Genomic DNA, 24,446 nt, shown 5'->3' with positions numbered 1-24,446 from the left:
TATTTAGAGAGCACAAACAACTGCTTAAACCTGATACATGGCTCCTTGGTACTGAAAAAGTGTAAAAGCATATTTAATATTTGAAGAATTGTATAACGAACATCTGACAATGCTTTGAAAATAACAAAAAAGTGAAAATAAACCTCCAGAGAACCATAAATAGTGATTAAATTTTCATGAAAAATTTTTAACAAACAGAATATAAAGAAATCATAAAAGGATATTGATTTTAACACAGCTCTCCTTTAGAGGTAATTTTTTTTTATAAAAAAGCATATAAAACTATATTACCTATTACCCAAAAGATTAAATATAATTAGCTTTGAGATTCTAAATTTGGTACACCTTGGTTGTCAAGAAATTTAAGCATACGTTCAGATATGTTTTCACGCAAATTTGTGATTAACTGTATACAAGCTTATCAAATACTTGACAAAGTTGAAAAAAAGGTTAAAAGCATAGTATAGAATTGATGATTGTTTAAATGGTGTGTTTATTTTTAGTGTGTATGGTTATCTTTAAAATAGTCCATGTCATAGCTTGACACCACCAAAAACAGAGATAGCAGCGGACTTTGGACTGAAGCCAAAGCGATATTTTTTCTAGATTTATTACCATTAGCTATCATTATTTTGCTTTTCCATGTTAAAGTTTTTTGTATCGATAAATACAATTAACGGAATTTAGTTTTGTAGCTAGCACTAGCAACAATGTTTATATTTCTGATTAACTCAGTTAGGGAAAATTGACATAACTTGTATCACACATTATGCGATGCTATTTGCTCATGATGAAACATAATCATACATGGCAATATGTCATTATAAAGAAATTTTAACCGATGAATCAATTATTCCCTTTGTAGTTTATTGAAGAAAAATTTTATATCAAAGTCCCTACAAAACAACAAAGGTTCACTTCATGTTGGGATAAAACGACCAAGATATAGCTCGCATCAGGATGTAGCTCTGTTACTTTGATTACCTGAGCAAGACTTTTTAATATCGTTGATGATCTTGATAGTATGACGCTGTCTCGTTCTGAGTTGTGTAACGCTATTATTTAACTATATCTGGAGTTCAAAGGAATTGAGCTATAATTAATTGAAGAGGTCTAGTTCTTAGCAGTAATAAATAAATGATACAAACTTAGTAAATAGAGCACATAGATTGTCTCAGGGCAAAATCAATAAAAGTTAAGTCAACTTATCTAATATAATGGTGGGCTGATGATAGGTGAAGAAGATTGACACCTCGGTTTATTTAAATAAAATTTGAATCTCAAATGAGATGTTTATGGTGCAAATTAAGTTGTTATGACACAGCCAAATGATTATTATTCTATTGAAGCCATTTAAACTGTTCAAGGCATAACTGAAATTTGATTCTTTGATTTTTATTGAAATTTGAAAAATGAGGAAATAAAATGTTAACTTGAAAAGTACTAAAGAATAGATAAATGAATTGATTTATATTTTTTTGAGTGAGTTTAATTTAAAATGCATTAAATGTTCTATATGAGTAAAATATGTAAAACAACTGATATCATCTTTGTTTCCTCTTTGACATTTAAATAAAAATATCACATATTTGTTTTTAAGCTAGACATTTATACATGGTAATAAAAACACAACATTTATTTCAAGTATTACATGTACTTTGATTTAAATAAACACAATGTTATTACAGAAATACCACATTGGTTACAAATTTTTCATTGAATTTGAAATACCACAATGATTCCAAGTATTACATTGTAATAAAATTACTACATTCATGTCAATTATGACTGAATTATATAACCAAAGACATTGTAATAGAAATAACACATTGATTACAATTATTACATTGAATTTGAAATACCACAATGATTGCAAGTATTACATTGTAATAAAAATACTACATTCTTTTAAATTATGACTGAATTAGGTAGACAAGACATTGTAATAGAAATAACACATTGATTACAATTATTACATTGAATTTGAAATACCACAATGATTTGCAAATAATTCATTGTAATAAAAATACTACATAAATAAATAATAAAAGAAATACCATCCATTTTAAGTTACCTAAAAGAGAGACAAAAGATACCGAAGGGGAATTCAAACACTTAACATAACAGATACCAAGTACCGGTAGTTTTAAAGTAAATGATTCCTGCATTTTCTTTTAAATGAATTTAAGGTCAACAAAACATTATTGATGATAATTTGCTTCTTTTCTCCTCTCCATCAGTCAAATTTGACTCAAATTAGTATAATGCATTTTATATTTTACTCACATTAACTCACATTTTTAATATATTTAAAAAAAAAAAAAGAAGAGCTATGGATCATTTTATCTAACCTTAACATCTGAATCATAATAAAGAACATATAAACTTTGAAAATTTGAATGCATTTGCTAGTATTTTCAAATTTGGAATTGGTTTCCAGAAAATGTTAATTTTCACATAATCAGATTCTTTGCTACGTAAGGTATTGACAAAGAAATAAATGGAAAGGAGGAAAGTTAATAAGAATTAAATGATAAATGAAGAAATATTTTGAAATAAGAAGACAAGATAGTATTTACTTAAGTGACCAGAAATCAATGATTACAATCATTTGTTGTGTTATTTCTTCAGGGATACATCAATTTGTATTTAGGAATAGGAACAGAAAGGGGGTCAAACTAGTATTTACTATACTACAAAATGGGGGTCAAAGGGTATCTGTTTAGGATGTATTTTTCGTTGTTGCAAACTTTCTTTTTATGAATGAAATTGTTGCTTGGAGATTAAAAAATGATCTGAAAAATAATCTTTTTTCATGTGTTAAAAAACTAGTTATAAAAATATTTTTTTAAGGATATCCTGCATTCATCAAGCTTTTCAAAAACATTAGATCCAATTGCTGACAGAATTTTTTGAAATTAAATTATTGAAAAGTATCATTCTGCATTGACAATAAAATCTAAGTGTAAATTAGATACAACCGCTCCGGCTAACGCCCTCAAGGTATATCTAATACATAAAAACTTTGGATTATGGAAAAGTTCTATAAAGTACTCTAGCAAATAAGGTTTACATAGAATATTGATTACGTTAGTCAACTTAAAAAAGATATTATAAATTGGATAAAAGGATAAATTGATCAATCTTGCAGGTAAGAATTGAAACCCCAAGCTGTTGAAGTAATTTCTATGTTATAAGCTCGTGGCTGGTACCACGTATGCAGGTAGTCCCATATTACTTTGCAAATAGAGAAATCATGTCCCCTCTTGGCTTAATCAATGATGAATGCAAGAAAAAAGTGCATTTTACGTAATGTTCTGTTTAATCAATGAATTAATGCACAATCTGCAGAAGTCCAGGTAAATTGACTTTCAGGTGATCTCTTTGTATTCTCTCGGTGATATCCAGGTATGAAGCACGATAGGATTTTATCAATTTCTTGTGAATTAATGGAGACTAAGTTTAACATTTATCACCTAAAACTGAAAGGAGCAGATAGTTTTGGATATGTTGTTTAAAGTTTTAGGATTTTAATTCAGATGTGTAAGTTCCTTACATTTTTTTTTTTTTAATTTTATGTCAAAAAGTTCAAGATGTTTTTATGGTAATTGATTGAGTAGTTTGTACTCTGATTTCTTGTTCGGTTTCCAGGAAGTTGTAATTTTTATACAACTTGCACGTTTTAAAACATTAAAATAAATGTGATAAGAATTTGTTTCAAAAGGTGTTTTAACAACTGAAGTGAATCAAATTTTTAGAAAGTTTGAAGTAGCAGACAAGACTTTTGGGCTATTATATTTTAGAAACTATTATCTCTGGAAATTAAGCATGAATGATTCATTAAAATACTGTCTCCATTAGATTTCTCTATGACAGACACAATAAAATTGCTGTCATTGAGGCAGACATAACATTTGAATCTGTCCATTTCTACCTATAGTGCTCCATAGAGGTTAATTTAAAAGTTACAAAGTGCTCTTAGGCCATACAATATAGATGTTGACATAGAAGTTGAACAGTGATCTTAGGCCAACATAAAAAAAAAATGTCATGATTCTGGTTACAAAAGAGAAAGTAGGAATAGTCAGTCATTGGGATATTTGTTTTCAAATGGTTTCTATTTCAAAAGGAGCATTTCTTTTACTGTTCGTGCTGTTGATTCATTACTATTCATTGTATACCAACTTTCATGGGGTTCAAAGGTAAAGGTGAACCACAAATTCAAATGTTCAATGAAAGATATCTTTTCAATAGGCTTTCTTACATTTGAATATTTATGCAGTAATTGTGTCAGTCAAAATGCATTTTCATTTTCAAAGGTTAAAAATGGCCTTGATTTTATCTTTTTAATGGTCAGCAATAACCAAAAAGCATTGAAAAAGTGAGTGTTCTGTTGTTTATCAGAAACAAAACATGCTTTGCATTATTCAAGGGATTAATTGTTATTCTCTTGCAACTCAAATTAATAACTTATTATTTTACAATGTTAAACCTCATGTGCATTTCATGTTAGACGACATTACATCAACTGTAAATATTGCACATGCATATAATAAAGTTGTGTTCAATATACCTTTAGGCGCTAAAAATAAATATTGCATCAGAAATAGAAAATATTACACAGATGCAGAAAATTGGATTAGATTAATCAATATTAAACAAATATTTAAATAAACTTAAAGGTTCTAAGCTTAAATTATGTATGACTTAGTACTTAAAAATGAAATAATAATTTTTATGCTTGAATTATAGGGTATATTTCTATTTACTTATTTATGTAATGTTCTCATAGAAACAGAGATAAATATATACTCCCGTGTATGGCTGTGTCATTTACATATAAAACTTTGTATAAATAATATTATATTGTATGAAATGTCTCAAATCCTGGGAGATTTTGATGAAAATGTTCAAGGACAAGTTCAAAAACACCCATAAAATCTTCTGATGTAAATTTAATGTCAAAATTGGACTTGATCGAACGGACGTAACATTTTTACGATATTAAAAACATAAAAAATTATTTGCATCAGTTATACCTGGATTTAAGTGTTATTATAAAATTTTCAATCATAACTTAACAAAATAGAAAGTTCACAGTTCATGCTTCAGTGATGTTTCCATGGATACTAAATGGTTCTTTACCTTTCAAAGAACAGGGAGCCTTACAAGTTTAATAATGAATGTGTGAATGATGCTGGAAGCTATAATGGTTTTTATTTTCTCTTTGTTAACTTTATTCTTTGTTCCTTAACGTAATAATTTATATTAAAAGACTTATCAGCTTTTTGATGATGTCCAGATTAAATCGTTACGAGGGAATAATAAAAATCGTAATTATGACTTTCTCCTTGATGGGAATTGATTTTTACACCTTTGTCAAGTTTAATTTCTAGCTTAAGTACTGAGAAGAATTTGTTTAAGTCATTTTGATTTGATATTTTTTAAATGAAAATATGAAGGAGTGCATCTTCAAGGATATAGTACATGCAAATCCTGTTTTGAGCATTAAACCTTACTAGATTATCTTAATCAGTCTATTTATAGAGATGTAGATATAAGTATGGTCGAGAGTTAGTTAAATAAGGTATACTTCAGCATGCCTAAAAGTAATTAGATATTTTAAAAAGCAGTTTGGTATTTTTCACGCTAAGTAATTTGGATTTTTTTTTTAAAGCAGAACAATTTGGTACTTGGGGCAGAATCTTATGATTTAAACAGATATATAAATCATCAGTTTGGTAAGAAAGGAAATTTTTGACAATAATGTTCAGAACTTTTTCTTTAAAAAATGTATTTCATTTTACCTAGTGCATATTTTAATGTATTTATTATTTTTATTTCAGAAACCATTTTCATCAGCATCATTCTTATCAGGTTGGATACCACAAAATTCTGGATGGGAAAAATTTGGCTCCAGCCCTCTCACTGATGATAGTTTCACTGTGAATAATCGTTGTGCCGATTTTGTTGAATCTCCTCTTGCTGAAGATAGCGATCAAAAAGATAGTAGTACATGTGTTGAAGAGACTGACATTAACTGTGGCCTTTCTCATGCCTCCGGAGACTTCAGCGGAAAAGACAGTGCAGTCGTCAGTGAAGTGGAGTTTAAAATGTCATCAGAATGCAGCGACTCTGACTTAGATATGCTGAGAAGGAACAAACACAGACTTGAAAGCCGAGACATTGGTTATAGCAGTGGTACTTCCGTATCCCCTATCAATACCGGTCACACCAGTACAGAATCTGATTGCGATGATATTCGTAAGTTGATTGAAAAGGTTGACACACTTGTTGGTGAAAAATTACCAACTAGTGAAAATAAGTCGCCCAAGAGAGAAAGGAGATCTCCAGTAAAGAGGAAGTCTGAATCTCCTCCGAAGATAGTCGAGATCAGTTCATGTGATGCAAGTAGTGAGGATAGCGATGAAGGCGCTGATGAATTCTCCACAGCAACAGATGATCAGGAAATATTGTGTGATAGCGTATTGGGGCTGGATTTTAATTCTGATGCATCATTGTCACCCACAACCCTCCCTAGGTTCCACGACACATCAAAATTAAAAAAGCGAAAACAACGAAAAGATAGACCCTGGAGTGTGATTCAGTTCAGTGATGTTAGTGATAAAGAGGTTGTGACATTGTCAAAATCTGAAACATCAATAAATACATTGGAATATGAAACTCCAAAACAGTTCCGTTCATCGACTTTGCCCAAATGTGGTGTTAAAAGAAAACTGTATGATACAACGCCACGTGTGGAAGTTACTGATACAGAAACTGAAGGTATGAAACTTCTATTAATTTTGATTTTGAGAGATCTTTGAGATTAAGAATCAAAACTCCTAACGTGCCAACAAGAATTTTACCTTGCCATTTTTACACCCAGCATTCATCATGGATTGAAGAAGGCTCTCCCCTTAAAAAAAATATTGAATTTAAGTTGAATTCTACATAGGTCATTTTTAAAATATTGACTTTTTTAAGAGACATACAGTGTGTTGTTTAGTAGAACAATGGTAGATCTATATTAGCTACAAAAATATCAATGAAAAGTACATTCCATTAAGGTCAATTAAAACTCTCACTACTTATTTAATTGACCATTCTGTCAATATGGTATTTATTGTCAATGGATTTTCAAAAGCATTATTTAGGAAAATTTACTAATATATGATTTGTCCTCAAATGAGCCCTATTTTTTTTAAAGGCCAAACAAAATATATTGTTTTCTGCCACCTAGCACAAAAAAATAAGATAGTTAAAATGATTTTATTTTTAAAGACTTCAGGGAAATGTTTGGACATTATACAGTGATTAACCACAAATTTATGAACTGTAATGGTTCTTAAACAACAATGTCCAACTGCCCTTGGTAGACATAAACATATAGGTTTATTTTGGCCTAATATCAAATATAGAACCTGATTTATTTAATGTAAAAAAAATAAGAATAAAACACAATATTTGAAGTTTCTAGAGAAATAAGAATAAAATATCCAAGGCATCTTTAATGAACTGTGTTGTATGACATTACCTTGGAAACACTAAACATTGACATTTAAAGTAAAAATGGATTGATATTAAAAGATACCATAAAGAACGAAATCAACTCATATATAGATTTCTATTAATTTTAAGTAAATCAGTGTAGATTAGAATTAGAAATATAGTTTTCATCATTGATTTATTTTTCAGTGTCAGATGCCTACGTGACTGCACAGACGGACATATCCTGTACAGAGGATGAGGATCCACTCAATAGTACTGCTTCCATGTCGGAACCAGTTTGGTGGGATAACTACCACCAGGTATGTACCAAACAGGGATCAGATAATAGTACTGCTTCCCTGTCTTTGGTTGGTTAACTACCACCATGTTCATTTATCAGAACAGGAATCAGATAATAGTACTGCTTCCCTGTCTTTGGTTGGTTAACTACCACCACTTCTGAAACGAAACAAGAATCTAACAATAAAACTGCTTCCTTGCCCAAACTACTGTGGATAAATACCTTTTGTCAGGTATACCACCTGTAACTCTTAGCATACAATGATATATATCTAAATGAAAAAAATACATTAAAAGTAACTGTAAAAGCACTGATTTCATGTCAGAAACAACAAATCTTCAGAGACATATGGTTAGTTGAGATATCAGATATTGATACTATATATACAAAATGAATCAGATGTGCAACAACTGTTATAAAACTTTTATTTTGAAATTCAGATTTTACTACATTTGTAGTAATCACCAAAAATCTGATAGCACTATTTCTTTTAGCTCTAAAATTAGATGAAATACAGACAAAAAATGCACTGAAATTTAGCATAAAGGAACACAACAAATTTTGTTCTTGCAATCTTGTAGTTTCATGGTTAACGCATGTGGTTATATGACATGATTTCATCTTGTAAATCATATTACTGTCAAACTTCAGAAATACAAATTATTTTTGTGACATCAATATATAAGTCTTTTTCTATTTACAGCAAACAGTCTACACGTCCCTTGGTGAGGACCAAGAAGAATTGCCTATCTCCTGGGCCCAGCTAGAACAGGACTTGGAATTTGATGAGGAAATAACCTCTGCCCAGTCCTCTTCTATTGTGAGAGATGTTATGGCTAAAAAGAAGTCAAAGCCAAAATTGGTAAGGATTTGTAAGGCTTATTTTAGCATGTTCCTAGGAGATGAAGGAAATGGCATATTTAATTAAGAAATTGGTCCACTTCTTTTAGCTTGTTCTTTATTGATTTTGTGATTGTCATTAATTTGGACTAATGACATGCTGTTGAGAATTTGCCTGTTAGATCAAGAAGTGTGGGTGTAAAGTGATCATTTGGAATGACAATTTCAAACAGAGAAATTTTATTTGCAAAAAATTTGATCTGTCGTAAATGGATGATCTGCTTAATTGCTTGTGAATCAAGAATAATTCTACAAATTGATGGTTATGCGTGATTTTTATAAATTAAGTGCTGCTGGTTGGAAAGATTTTATCAGTTTGATAGTTATAGAACGGTTACAGAATAAAAAAAAATGTTATTGATGAATAATGGTTGGGTTACAAGTTGGAAGAAGATAAAAATGTCAAGTGAGTTATTTGACGCAAAATGCATATTCTTGTTACATATTTATTGCTATGTGCAGTCTCGCATAATTCAGCTGAGCAAAAACAAAGTACAAGTTTTATTGCTTGTGTTCATTACAAAAAAACGTAATAAAACAGTCATTGGTGACTTTTATAAAAATAAAAACTGACTATTTGTTATTAATGACAAAGACAGCACGATTGTTAATTTTAGAATTTATTTGAGTATTGAATTCCTGTGTCATGATTTAAAATAGAAAATGAAATATTAAACATATGAAAAATATTATGATAGAAAAAAATATTACTAGTTTAGATTACAGAAAAGTTTTATGTTAAGAAACATTCAGAAAATCTGATTTGAACAGTTAAATTGTACCATAAATGATTATGAGATGTAGTAGTGTTTAGATGGTTGATCTGGATTCTTATTCCTTTTAGGGATTAATGTTAGAGTTTAACATTAAAAGTGCATCTTGATTCTGCTAAACTGTAGTTAATTTAAGCCAATAAATGATTCTGAAGCTTAAGGGATTTTTGTTTTAGATTAAAGTGCTTGTTCAGTCTAACTAAGTCAGAATGTTTTTTCCTGCTGTATAAATAACCTTTTGTGAAAGACAATGTTTTGAATAACAATTACTATATATGTATATGTCACCAAGAAAGCTATTTCCGATGCTAATTATAGAAACTAGCAGTGAGGAAGCTTTATTAAGGATGTTCATTTGACTAAGCAATACTTTCCATGTTTAATTTTCTTGAGTCCTCTGATTTGTTGCCATACCTTTGCCACAGAAACAGAAGCAGGCTGACTTTCAAGATTCATGTAGGAGTTTATGCTTATAATTCACCTAGATTATAAAGAAGTTTCAGTAAATTTAAGAGATTATAAATAGTTAAAAGCTTAAGTATCATTTTTCAGGATATATAAGCTATTTTAGTCTTTACTTTTATAAGAATTGATTTTCCCCCTGATGTTTAGAAGATGTATGGTAATAGACAATGTCAGAAAACTATAATTACCCTATATGATGACAGGAAAGTTATTTCCGATGCTAATTATAGATTCGTAACAGTTGTGGTAAAGCTTCATTAGGAATATTCATTAATGAACAAAACTTCCACTGTTTAATTTCTCAAGTTTTCCCTTTGTAGTCTATTCTAGAACCTATTATTATGGATAAGAAGATGACAGTGCTTTTAATTCAAATTGTTTATTGATATTTTCTTTCTAAAATGAGATAGTTATGTATTTATCATTCTCAAAATTATTTTAAAAGTCTTAAAAATTCAAGTTTAAAAAAAATTGATACAAATTTGCAACAAATAATCAATTAATTCAAGGCAGACAACATGTGCACCACATTGTGTCATTTATGAGAAGTTTCTTTTTTATCCCTACGTCTTCAATATATAATCTTATTTAAACCTGTACCATCTACCTGTAATAACAAGATGTATTGGATGATCCAATACATGATCAAGTTTTACAGTATCACAACAAAGGTCATCATCATGGTTTATGATGGGTGGTCTGGTGTAAAATATCAAAATAATCACGCAATTGTTCAAGTGCATTTAATGTGACTTTTAACTCAAACGTTAACAAGACAGTAACATGTAAAATGATCACAGGGCTTCAGAATTAGTTGTCTTTTGAAAATACTTTGTAACCATTTTCTTTATGCACTTGATGATGTTAAAACTTTTTATGATTTCCTCACAAAGCAAAGCATTCAAATCTGAAGGGTTTCTGGTAAGACAGATTGTACTGTATAATTCATAGTTAACAATAGCCTGGTCCCAATTTGGTATTTGACAATTTGATATACTAAAATTCATAAAGGGAACCAACAAAGTTTTCACTTTACCAATGAAATTCACATAGAAATAGTATCTAACTAATTAGTTTGACTTTGTCAAATAGTATCTAACTAATTAGTTTGACTTTGATCTGACATCTTATGGCCTTGTTCAGGGGCTGTTGGAAGTCAGAGCACAGTCGATAAAATTTAGAATTAAAATTGTCTACTCCGAGGCTTGGAACACGAAATTTCTTTCTCAGATTGTCATAGGTCTATTTTCAAGTAGGTAATTAATAAATCTTTTGATTCTTAATTCACTTTATGACAGATATTCTGATATATATTTTAAGGAATAAGCAGTAGGCATGATTATGACAGTGTTTTTTTTTTACATTTTCAGACCAATCAGAGCAGTAAGCATGGTTATGACAGTGATTCTGATTTAGAGGATTTATACTTCTTCATCAAAGACTCAGCCAAACAGCTCAAAATCACAGATCAGTTCTTGAAGAAAAAGGTCAAAGATTTCCAAGGAACTGGAATTGACCTAAATTCAAGCAAATATGTAAGTAAAATAAAAAAATAAAAATGCATACTCGACATCTTGCTTAATTTTCATTGACACATGGAATATTCTTTTAAAAAAAAATTCACTGCGCCACTTTTTGAGTACCTGCAATCATGGCAATGCATTGAAATAAGTCAAATTTTAAATATTTTTAAATATCTCCCCTATCATCTATGAAATTTTTTGCTTATTTTAAGATGTTTGCAAATGTAGGTTAAACAAAATTGGTAAAATGTAGCTATTCTTAAAATGAAACAAATAGGATAGCCTATCATGGAAGTGTTTTCTTTCAAAATTCCCACAAGACAGGAAGAATATAATTAGAATTTTTCCTATGATATTTTTATAATGATTATACCATGTAGTTTGTAGCCAGTAATACAATTTACCCCAAAGGACCGATATTTTGTGTCAAAACCACTGAGTTATTTTAGTGATTAAAAAAAGCGCTGTTGAAGTGTAAATGTAAATGACTAGAAATAGTTGGACAAATAAACTAGGGAGAACAAATTATTTGTTTAAATTACAGTAAGTCCAATGATATTGATGAATGAAAAAAAAAAAGAAAAAAAAACTATTGAAATGTAAATGACTAGAAATAGTTGGACAAATAAAATTAGGAAAAAAAATATTTTTGTTTAAATTACGGTAAGTTCACCGATATTGATAAACATTTTATAATTTGTAATTATTGTGAAAGGATGATTTGACTTAACACATCATACATAATCAATATCCTATTAGGTTAGATAAGTCCTTACAATGAGATATGATATTGAGTTTTAATGCTTAGTAATGAGCCATGTGTTATGAGGATAGGAGATGAGAAAAAAATTATTTTGTTTCATTAATCTTGTGGTATTGGTTTCACATAAGATTTTATTTTCAGAACAAGTTTTAATACTTTGTTTTTTATACTAATGATATCATATCGAATTTCAGGAAAAAAAGATTTTTATATTTTAAAAAGGATAAGTTGACCGATTTATATAAACATCAACCTCTTTTTGAATCCTGGTGATTATATTGTATAAACTCTAAATTCAGAAATTTTCAGGATGTTTTCATTATTGCGAAAATTACAAAAAATAAGAACTTACCATTTAAATTTGACCGCATCATTTTTATGCAGCTTTACAAAAAATCAAAATAATTAAAAGTTTTTTTTGGTGCATTTTTTAAAAACCACAATAATAAGTGAATAAGAAAATTTCTGAATTTACAGTATATGAAATAGTTATAACACTAAAACATTTATCGATTAATATGTTGATGCAGATTCATGAAATTAATGCAGCTGCTTCAACTCTTTCAACTTAGATAACCTTAAATTGATTATGTGTATCTAGGTGACAGTTGGGGCAATATATTACTTTTATTGGCTGCATAAAAAAGAAAATAATTACTTGTATGTAGATTAAATCTTATAGTCTAGGCTGTTTCCTTTATTGAGTAGGATGATTTTATAAATGCCTGGATTTGCACAAGAAGTCAAAATAAGATTGACAATTGATTGTTGAGTTTTGTAAATTGTTTGCTGGTCTTTTGGTTTTACTCTGACTTGACTGTTAGTGTTTCTCTCAACCTATTGCAGTTAATTTTTTTTCAAAATTCTCACACAATTGCAATATGTGTTATCACAACAAACTGTTCAACTGGTTAGAAATTTTAACAAATTGCTGTAGAATGCCAACCCAGTTGTGGCAGTGCAAGTTGATAAAATATAGCATACTCACAAAAACACAATACTATTAGAATTTAATTTCACTTCACTGACAGTTAACTTTTAAAGCTATATTGTTGTAAAATGGTCTAATTGTCTATTTTGTTTTACAAAGAATTTTAACATTTGTAATTTTAGGCTGAAGTAATAGCTACCTGCCAGACCAACATAGATTGTTTGAGGAGAGTACTACAACATCTGGGCACAGTTGTTAGTACTGATGAAGAGGAAGATGTTGATACATTGCAAGGTAGTTCTTTCTTCATGAAAACAATAAAAACCATTTTATACGGGAATGGAAAAGGGGAATGTGTCAAAGAGACAACAACCTGAACCAAGAGCAGAAAACAGCCCAAGACCACCTATGGGTCTTCAACACAGTTTAAAAATCCCCCACTATTTACTTGAATATAGAAAATAAAAATACATATTTATGTATTAGAACTTGAAGTAAAATCACAGGATTACACATAAATATCAAGTATCAAATACTTTATTATACAGCATTAACCCCTGACAGCTGAAAATAACAAGCACACAAAAATGATACAATATAAAGAAATATGATATTATCACTTGGTGTAAGGTTGTGTTTGAGTCAAATTTGTTACCTAACCTTTAATACATATTTGGTTGCAAACATATTGCTTTTTTATCTACAATCAAAGCCATATGCTCATAAGATAAAAATATAGGGGAAATTGTAAGCTTGTGTATGAAATTTTACGAAAAATCATGATAAAGAAAAGAAAACAAGAAAGAAATTTTTATTAAATGGTTAAAATTTGTTCAGTACCATAGTATAATATACTCAGATCAAACCTTCTACAATTTATGCTTCCTTTCTGAATAAACCAATACGAATTTAAATGTTATAGTAACACAACGTTTAATTCAGTATAATTGTTTCAGAAATTCTGTACCAATGGGAGAAGCTGCATGCCTTTGCCAGTGAAAGACAGCTACAGTCACAACAATTGTCAACATTATATAAATGTTTGGAGGACACACAATCCAAGGTCAATGGTTGTGATGTCATACCACATCATCATAAATTCTCAAACATCAGGGAGGTTGAACAGTGTCTCAGTGATGTTAAGGTAGTTATTATTCAGATATTTAAAACATTTAAATAGACCATTACTTTTATGAAAATTGTTGTCTCAAAGATTACATTTCTTGCATAATTTTACTATTAAAATTTTGCTTTATTGTCTAAAATTTGGAAACCATCTTCATCAAAAATAGATTGATTTGTTTTTTTTTTGCTTGAAAGTGTGATTGAAGACCATTTTTGGGTTAAGATTGCAAAGATAAATCTCACAATTTGGCTCATTCCTTATAAATCACAATAATAACTGCATGCAAACATTTATGAATTCACAATTTTCAAACTCAATTATTACAGATTTTTTTACTTTATTGCAGGAGAAACATGAGACTATGTTACAGACAAAGGATATGTTCTACCACTTAGAGGATAAAATATCTGTCTACGAACTGGAGCACCCCTCTATAAATCTGGACCAATTGTTATTCCAAACAAAACTAGCTGGGCAGACAATGTCTGAAAGATCACAAAGGTATAACACAGAATGTATTTCATAATGTACTGGTGTAGTATTTTTGTGTCTCTGTATAGTTGTAGGAGTATCTCATATTTTTCAAGCTGTGTCTTTTAGCTAATTGTATACCCCACAAACAAATTTTTGGTAGAAGTTATAAACAATTCAGTCTGTCTGTCCATGTGCCTTGTAAGTGCATATCCTCCTAATTTGCACGAAAGATATGGACAAAAATGTAAACAATTGAATAGGACTACCTGATGATGTAAATAAAATAATATAATTCCAGTTACACTTGTCAAAGGGGAGATAACTGCATTTAACTACATTAATATTGCATTATGTGGTACATGTAATAGTCTCTTGTGAGGAATGAATATACTATTAAGACTTCACTCACAGTTTAAGTGTATTTCAAACTTAAAAAAAAAAAAAAATTTGATTAACATTTATGTTTCTATAGTTTAACCTCACAATACTTTATAGATATGTTGATACTATTTGATTTTTGAGCAAGATTCATTTTACAAGCATTCAAATATAAACATGATGTAAAAGGAACTCTGACACTTTTGATTATTTAAAAGAAGTCTAAGCACAATAACAATTTTTTTGCCATATGCTTGATGATGAAATATGTTCTAGATCAAAATACAGAAAAAAACACATTTTTAGCATATCCAAAGGCCCTTTGTACTTTTCTCACCCCTGAGCTTCAGCTATTTGATCCAAAATTTTGTTGTGTTCTGCAGATTAAGTCAGGAGATGGCAAAATTAGAACATATCCATGAGATCTGGCAGGATTACAGTAGAACCAGACAGGATCTGGAGAAACTACTGCAGGAGCAGTTCAATGTAGAAGTTCTGGCTTCTAGGCTTGAGTCACAAGAGGATCAGTCAGAGGATCTTTGCCTTCAGGTAGGTACAAAAAGGAGAAAGAAGCCTCTAAACATCAGTGTGTAACATCAACACTTTCAATTGCAAGGGTGATAGATATAATGTTTATAATGCCAAGGAGGGCATTTGTTTTTCTGTACAGGATACCCGGTATGTAAATATACTGAAATGTTAAGTGGGAATGGTGAAATTACATCTCATGCCTTAAATTGGAATAATGACCTAATGCACATTTAAAAACCATTGCATGTTCCTCAGTATTACAGAACCTTAGAAATTTATTGGTTAATGTTTTTTATCTAATTATCTAGGAAATATGCAAAAAATATTTGCCACATTTTAAAAGAAGTGACAATCCGTCATTCTTACTTGATTCAAACCAAATATCTGAACCTTTGGCATCAAAATATGATGGACATTAGATTTGTAACTTTTATCTTTGATATCCTGCATAAATAAATTAAATTGATAGTTTTAATTTGATATGTAATCAACATTTACTTGTTCTATTCAGATGATAAATGAGGCCTTAAAAAGTTATGAGGAGAAGAGTCAAAAACTGCAGGTGCTGAGAGGTCAGCTATCAAACTACCTCAATGAGGATACCAGGACTCAAATGATGAACAGTATGTCTGATATCCATGATCAGCTGTTTGAAGCTCAGAGAAAATGTGGACAGTTGCTGAGAACAATCAATCAGGACTTGGCAGCACAATTAGAAAAGTAAGTTTCAGTACAAAAGTGCAAGACTAGCTGCTATCAATTAATAATTCAATGAAAAATTTAAAAAGGAGCTGAATGTATTTAAAAATACACACCAAATGAATTTTTTTCTGCCTTAACTAATGTCTGCTTTTGCAGAAGTTAAGAAAACAAATATGATTATTTTGTTTTTTTTCAATTGCTTTATATGATATTATTTTATTCCAGATTTTATAGGCTTCTTAACTATAGATATACAACAATACATGTGCGCAATATGACATTATTTCTAATAACTTTATTATTATTGTAATATGTCAATTTCCCATAGCATAGATTGTCAAAAGATACCAAATGAATATTCAAACTCATAAGTCAATGGAAAACTGACAAAACCATGGTGAAAAATGAAAATCAACCAAAAGACCAACAACAATGTACAAAACACAACATTAAAAACTCATTTTCTGATGTTTGTCTCATGCTGAACATTTTATTATTTTGTCATTGTTTTTTCCCCTCCCTCTATTTATATTTATATAGCTATATTTTTACTTTCAGAAATAGTGGCAGGACATCATCGGCAGCATCATCATCATTCTCATCACCATCAACATGGCTGAAGTCACGTTACGTTCAGGCAGCGGCAGTCTTTTTAATGTTTGGTATAGGTTACATATTAAACCCAGAGACTGTTACTGAGTTAGGCAACTGGTCTTTCTCCATAGCACCTGACTTTAGATATGTAAATGGCCCACCTCCAATCTAAAGGTCAAAGTTTAAAGGTCAAAGTGTATATACATAATGATTTTGTACTTATAGAAATCTCACGATAACAGAAAGGTTACACAGATCAATATATATAAATGAGTCATTGTATTGTATATAGACGTGTACTTATAATCTATAAGCAAAAATTGCAAAAAAGATACAAAAAATCGATTGATTTCTGTAGTCAAGAGTATATGTACAAAAGTGTCTCAGTGGGCATGCCCAGCATGCCTGGTAAACCGTATGATAGCGAAGAGAGTGTAATAGTGCTATGTATAGAAATACAGTACTTATCTTTGAGTATCTTACTCCAGTGCTCATATGAAGTAAAACACTTTTGGGATCAAGATCAAAAATTAATAGTTCAGAAATGATTATGTAATTGGCGCCAAGAATAGAATGTTCGGAAAAGTTGAAATCAGTAACTTTCGTCATTCAGGGAGAATTTTTAATCAGGGAAAGAACAACTTAATTATACCTATGCAATACATTTCATAATTTTTTTGCTGAACAAAAAGATAATCAAAAATAAAAATTTAGATGCGAAACTCTAAAATTTTGAAAATGAACGTTCAAAACTACCAGTCCCTTAGAAGTTTTAGAAATTCCGGTAATTTAGCACATTGTAACAAACATTTGTTCATCATGTGTATAAAAGGCAGCTACATTGTATATATGTCATACTATAAGACCACATGGTTGTATATTTATTTTTATTTAAATAATATTTATCAAATATGTGTACTAGTGGTTGTTGTAGTGGCAATTTTTGTTTTAGCCAATTGTCTTTAAGTGTTGTATAAAAGACGGAATCTGAATTGTATATCAGATGTCTGTCAGAAATAGATATGATTAAAATCAAGTATTTTATTTATGGTATCTCAATACCAGAGATGTCTTACAACCAACGATAGTTACGTCATGAAAAATTAAAATCACATAGTGAAAACTCATGATGAAAGTTGTTGTCAAAAAAATATTTGGAGGATATTAATAGCATTTATCCCCAGAACTCAGGAATTAATTCAGAGGTGGAAAATATTGTGAAAATAAGAATGTTGATAATAATGAATTAGACGCTATATTCTTTAATTTGATAGAGTTTTAGAATTAGATAAAAAAAAAATTGAAATATGAATAGGACATATATAACTGAAAGATAGCAAATAGTTATCCAGGGAGGGATATAGTATTCAGGTTCTCTGTAGCAACGAAGGCTAACACTTCAGATACTTACTGAAAAGTATGACAGAGAGAGGGAAAGAATTATAACACTATCAGTGATTGTGTTATGTAGCAGAAGACATAAATGACTTTTGTGTAATGAAACCTGGTTGTGTTATGTACAAAACGGGTGTAATTATGCTGTAAAAAAGCTTTTTTTGTCGAGTGGTGTTGCATGAATTTTTTTGTAAAGGCTTTGTAGAGCTTGAAATTTATGTTATAACTGAAGTCTAATGTGTAGGCTTAGTGTGAGTACATATTCTTAATTAAAGGAGGATAAATAACATTAAATTATTGAATGTACAAAATGCATTGTAATTTTACATATCAGTGTGTCCGCAAATATCAAAGATTAAGTGAAATCACTTGATTTTCAGAGGTTGTATATATTGTTGGAATAATCACAATGTAATGACTTGAAGATGCTAAAAACAAGATATGTTTCTGAAGATAAATGTTGTTTTGAATTTAGGGCTTGCAAATCATAATTGCTCCTGCAAAATAATATTTAAATTTTCATTTTCCATGATTTAAGTATTGTTCTGCCTTGCAACCTCAAAATGCAGAGCTGCAAATATCCTCAAAAAGTATATAGATTGGAGGTGTTGCATTATAGGGTCAAGTTTTCTTAATAAATCAGGTGTGTGAAATGTAGTAAGGTACTCTGGGTTTAACATGGTGCTTTTGTCAGCTGTAAAAAAGGCCTTCAGTGTTATATGTTATTTATTTTTTTAGTACTGTAGTAGCTAATATAGTGCTGTTTTGTTTCTGTGTTTCAATATCACTGCAAATTTAAAGAAAATGATTTCCTTAAAATTTTCACTGAAGTCATACTTCATTTTTTTTTTAAAATCATAAAAGATATTGCAAGGAAGATCTTCAGGCTGTGTAAATCTTAACACTACTCTATGAATAGTACAAGTAAATGTTGGACCAGGTCTTTGTGAGGATCAAATTGTGGGTAACGTACACTGCTTAAATAGCAGTAGACTTGGCTGATGAAGTCATGGCTTTATATGACATATGATGTAAATCTAAGTGGTTTCTGGGGTATTGATGTATTGGTCAATCTGATTAATACAAAGACCTGCATTCAATTAATGAATTTTTAATTGTGAAACATAGCCATAAAGTAATTGTATGCATGAATATTTGCCATCTATCCTTTACTTTCTGCATAGGATGAATATTGTATAGTACATTTGTACAAGTGATTTTAAAACACAAAAATGAATCTGGCTGTTAACCTGGATATAGTGGTACTTTAAATACTGGTACAGTTTATACATTTTTTACGTAGTTTTGTTTTCACAGAGATTAGTTGATCTGAATCATAATTAAATAGAAAAAAAAATGCTAAATTATTTTGCTTTTTTGTATTTTCTTACACTTTTTCTCATGATGAGAAGTGTTTAGTCTGTTTGTTATTCATTTCTTTAAGTTTGAATTGTTATTTTTATTTGTTCATTGGTATTTGTTTGAAAAATTTAAGCTTAGCAGCTTAAAATTAATTTATTGATAGTTATCATTATATTTTATAAATTGTAGAATTTTTTTATTTTTCATATTTATTTTAGATTTTTTATATGAATTGTTATTTTCATTTTTTTTTGTCAATGAATTGGTAAGGGCTTGTTGGAAACATTTAAAAAATTATTTCTGGAATATAAATGATTCTGAAATCCAAAAAATGTAAAGAAATTTAAATTGGCCTTAAATTCATCTTATCAATAATCTAGTAACAGTTAACCTAGAATTTGTTTGATGCAATTATAAGGCTAGATAAAGTTAATTCCTAGATTCTCATTTCTAAATGTATTTTTTCATAAAAAGAAACTTTACGTTTTCAGTTTGGAAATCTTTAAATCGTGATACAATGAAGACCAAGTAAAACAAAAATTCATTCCTATTTAAAAAAAGTTGAATGAGAATGTAGGAATTTTAACTTGACCTAAATGATATTAAATTAATTATGATATTGGTGAATAAACTATCCAGAAAATTATCAGGTGCTACTTTTTGTCGTTGCCAAACCACTAATTTGATATTAATTCAAACTTCATATAATGATACAGCATGCATATCATTGGCTTTGTAAATTTCAACAGTCATTATTTTCTCTCTATCAATTCAATGTTATTAATTTATTTGTGATAAAGTCAAGTGAATTGGAAAGGTGAAAGTTAACAAAAGACTGTCAGAAGATTTAGTAAGAATTATAAGAATAAAGTAACGATTTCTTAGGGCTATGATACTATGTGAAGTTTGTTGAATTTATATGAGTCTCCATTTCACATTCATACTTTCCTTTTCAATCGTTTTTTGCAGATTCGTTCTACAGTGCAATACTACTGTAAATTCAGAAATTATTGCGAGGATTCTATTATTGCGAAAAATGCGACAGAAATGTAAACACAATAATTTTAACTCGCATTTTGAAATATTTTATATGAATTAAAAAGGATTTTTCTCAAAATCGTAAGAATTAAAATATCATATAAGTCTAAAAAACCAAAAAATAGCAATAATAAATGCACACAATAATTTCTGAATTTACACTATTTGATTATTTTTTCTAGGTAACATGCCATGTGTTCATTCCAGCAATGTGAATGCAAAGACTAACAATACCATGATCTACACTCACTTGCAACTTATCTAAACTTGTCAGATTGTTACAAGCCCCTCTTAAAGTTTTTAGCATTTGATATCAAATTTTTTCTAGTAACTTTGATCTTATTTGAATTTCACTTGAATATTTTCATTTCTGATGATTTTTCATTAAAAAAAAAAACTCGTAAAAATTCTAAAAGATTTGGTCAGTTGCCAGAAAGTACAGATATGATATTGTGGTTTTTGTATTACGATTCAGTCATGTTTTACCACATGCATGTGTGATAATGTATGAATTTACTTTCTGTAGGTGTCAGTATCTTTCTTTTGATTCTGAACCCAATAGTTTGCATTTGTTTTAATTTTATTGACTTCGAAGAGCAAATTGTTTTGCAATGTTAAACCACTTGTCAAAAATTAGCCAGCAAAATTTAACAGATTGATAATGTGTGACACCTTCAGAAGATAAAAACATATATTATTTAAGAGCAGTAACAAATAAGCCTGCTGAATATGTACAACCTGTTTCTTAGGGTTTGTTGCATTTGCCCAGGTTGGAATTATTTGTTTTATGCTTGTGTTGTGCATGTGGTAACATATGAGGAACTTATTAGCCGATTATATTTTGCCACTAGTGAAAAGCTCACAATTTGATTGTTGTATATGATTGTACATTTACTCCACTAAAATGTTCATTTATAAGTGCTATCATAATCATATATCATTATTTTACTCATTATATAGTTTGGCTCCATGTTGGAACAGCCATCATGTATCGTTGGCATAGTTCATCAAGGTCATTACATGATTTCAACGTGGACCAGACATGTGTCAATGATGTCACAGTAACTGTGTATTGATAGTAGTCATGATTTTGTGTAATGTTAAATTTCTGAGATAATATTACACAGGAATCATGGCATTGTGCAAGATCGTGACTATTTTTGATACACAGTAAAATCAAATTATATAGGGTAGAAGTTAAGGATGTCTCAAAAGTTTACCGTCCCAAAGTCAAAATTACTTTTATAAAAAAATTAATTCCCTTAACTTTTGCCTTTGATCTCTTGTAAATGCCATTTTTGCTTAAAAGTATTTATTAATCCAAGTCACAGAAATACAGGCATTTTGAGTAAAGAAAACGAAATTTAAGATTCAATAAAATTTGAAACTTTAAAACAAGCAAATGTAAAAATTTATTATCCTGTATTTTGTGACTTGAATGGCAGAAAAAAAAGATTAAAAAGAAAAAATGATAATCCAAAAAATATTCGTTATAATAGATGTGAATAAAGAGTTGTTGTACTATTCAGAGTGTACAAAGATGTATATCTAGTGAAATATGAAAAAATAAAACAAAAAAAGTTAAAAAAAACTATTTTAACTAATTGAAATGAAATATTTAGAAATAAATTGAGCGAAATATATCTATAAAATGTGGCTCCAGTGAAAATGTTGGCTATCTGTATCTTCAGATTTTATAAATTAACATCAAAATCAGATGATTCTGATAGCTGTTTATATGTTCACTTGATCTACAGATAATAAAATAAATCTAAGAGTTGTGAAAATAATTTATACAATTTTATATCAAAAATTATTGGGACTATAAAATTATGAATTTTGAGAAATAAAAGATTTTTTTTCTTTAGTTTGTCTTATATTGTTTATGATCTTTGCCTGAATTTAAAAAAAAACTGTGCTATATGTACCACTCAGTAGCTTGCTGGACAGGAACTTCTAGAAAATATAAAAAAAACCAAGAATGTGTCCCCAGTACACGAATGCCCCACTCGCACTATCATTTTCTATGTTCAGTGGACCGTGAAATTGGGGTAAACCCTCTAATTTGGCATTAAAATTAAAAAGATCATATCATAGGGAACATGTATACTAAGTTTGAAGTCGATTGGACTTCAACTTCATCAAAAACTACCTTGACCAAAAACTTTAACCTGAAGCGGGACAGACAGACGAACAGACGGACGGATGAACGGATGCACAGACCAGAAAACATAATGCCCCTCTACTATCGTAGGTGGGGCATAAAAAATGGCCACCACGAAATAACCTAAATGAGGTGCTTAAAAGTTGCGTTAAAACACCAAAATTCAAATCAAATCAAATCCTGATTAACGACAATCACAAAAATGCTTGATGAACTTGATTGAGCAGGATTCAGGCTATCCCCTTAATCTGTTAAATGACCTCAAACATTTATTTTATGGTTGGTCATTGACACAAATGGTATACATGTATGATTTCTTAAAAAAAATAAATCAGGACAAACAAATGCACTAAAAAACTCAATCAGAACAGCTTTGGAAAAGGACTAGATAGAGGTAAAAGAAATAGAGCAGAGCAAAATTTCCCAACCATGATTAGATATCTAAAAGATCTATTAAAGGTTTATATGGCACCTCCGACATAAAAAGTGGGAAACAATTCAACAGAGCTGGTCAGACAACTAAAAAAAAACCTAATGCATCCCACAGTAAAAAACACAGATCTTCAATAAGGACATTGTCTACAGAAAGTTGGAAATGTGAGCATCATATCATGTTTAGTTTGCTGAGCATACCTTATATTGCATGGACTTTATTAGTATAGTAAATTTTGGCGGTCAACATAAAATGTAACAAAACACAAATGTTCTATAGGCTCCTGTACAGATGTTTAAAACAAAAAATCAAGTATCTACGAAAATCGAATTTTCCTCCATCAATGAAAATTGGTATCAAAGAAGAATCAGAAGTCATTTGATTGAGTTATACAAACAACTGGTAAATAGAAATGGTGCATCTTAAATTGTAAATCTCCAGTATTGCCAATGTGTTCAACAACAAACCTAACCCCAAAACTAATCCTTTGAGGCCACTAGAGCCAACCAATCTGGTTTTATATAAGATATTTGCTCAGGTTAATCTACTTTTTGACAGCATTATTGTCCTTAGGCATAAATAATTTTATGAAAATTAAATTGAAATATGGATTCTAATCTGGCTGTGGTGGCAACTATTTGTATAAAGCTTTATTATTACATTTGTATTAAAGTATAATAGATTGATGATGCATTTTTCGTAGACAGATGACTTGTGCTCTGAGCTATAGATCTGTAGATTTTATCTGGTATATTTGTCCATTGTCCCTGACCTCATTTTCATGGTTGAAGTGTTGCCTTTAAATTTTCTATCACATGATTTGTCAGTTGAGGAACTATATTTGGTGAAGAGCATCAATGTAATGTATAGTTGTTTGTAAGACAGGGTTTACCTGAACTTTTCTTCGTTTCTCCAATACTTGTAGGAACTGGATGATTCATTTTTGTATGATGCCTTATGCTCTATAGTTTCAATCTTGCCTGTCCATTGTCCTTGGCCTCCTTTTCATGGTTCAATCATAGCTTATAAACAAAACAAAGCAGAAAACTATTTTAAATAAGGTCAAGGTCAGATGTCCATTGTCCCTGACCTCCTTTTTATG

General features: G+C 29.8%; 1 protein-coding gene across 4 annotated transcripts in view; it reads left to right on the top strand.

Moving 5' to 3' along the window:
• The window catches only part of LOC139514263 (nuclear migration protein unc-83-like), a 71,756-nt gene extending 49,142 nt beyond the window's left edge, over window positions 1-22,614 (top strand). For all 4 annotated transcript variants that reach the window (XM_071303208.1, XM_071303207.1, XM_071303210.1 and 1 more), the window contains exons 7-16: window positions 5,847-6,786; window positions 7,699-7,811; window positions 8,496-8,654; window positions 11,301-11,465; window positions 13,330-13,441; window positions 14,104-14,291; window positions 14,620-14,774; window positions 15,509-15,674; window positions 16,168-16,376; window positions 16,917-22,614. In XM_071303208.1, the coding sequence (XP_071159309.1) occupies window positions 5,847-6,786; window positions 7,699-7,811; window positions 8,496-8,654; window positions 11,301-11,465; window positions 13,330-13,441; window positions 14,104-14,291; window positions 14,620-14,774; window positions 15,509-15,674; window positions 16,168-16,376; window positions 16,917-17,124 (2,415 nt within the window). In that variant the 3' untranslated portion in view covers window positions 17,125-22,614. The remainder of the gene's footprint in view (window positions 1-5,846; window positions 6,787-7,698; window positions 7,812-8,495; window positions 8,655-11,300; window positions 11,466-13,329; window positions 13,442-14,103; window positions 14,292-14,619; window positions 14,775-15,508; window positions 15,675-16,167; window positions 16,377-16,916) is intronic.
• Window positions 22,615-24,446: the final 1,832 nt, after the last annotated feature.

Source organism: Mytilus edulis, chromosome 3 (assembly GCF_963676685.1).
Source record: "Mytilus edulis chromosome 3, xbMytEdul2.2, whole genome shotgun sequence".
Taxonomy (NCBI): Eukaryota; Metazoa; Mollusca; class Bivalvia; order Mytilida; family Mytilidae; genus Mytilus; species Mytilus edulis.
The sequence above is the reverse complement of the archived record's forward strand: the minus strand, read 5'-3'. Positions and strand labels throughout refer to the sequence as shown.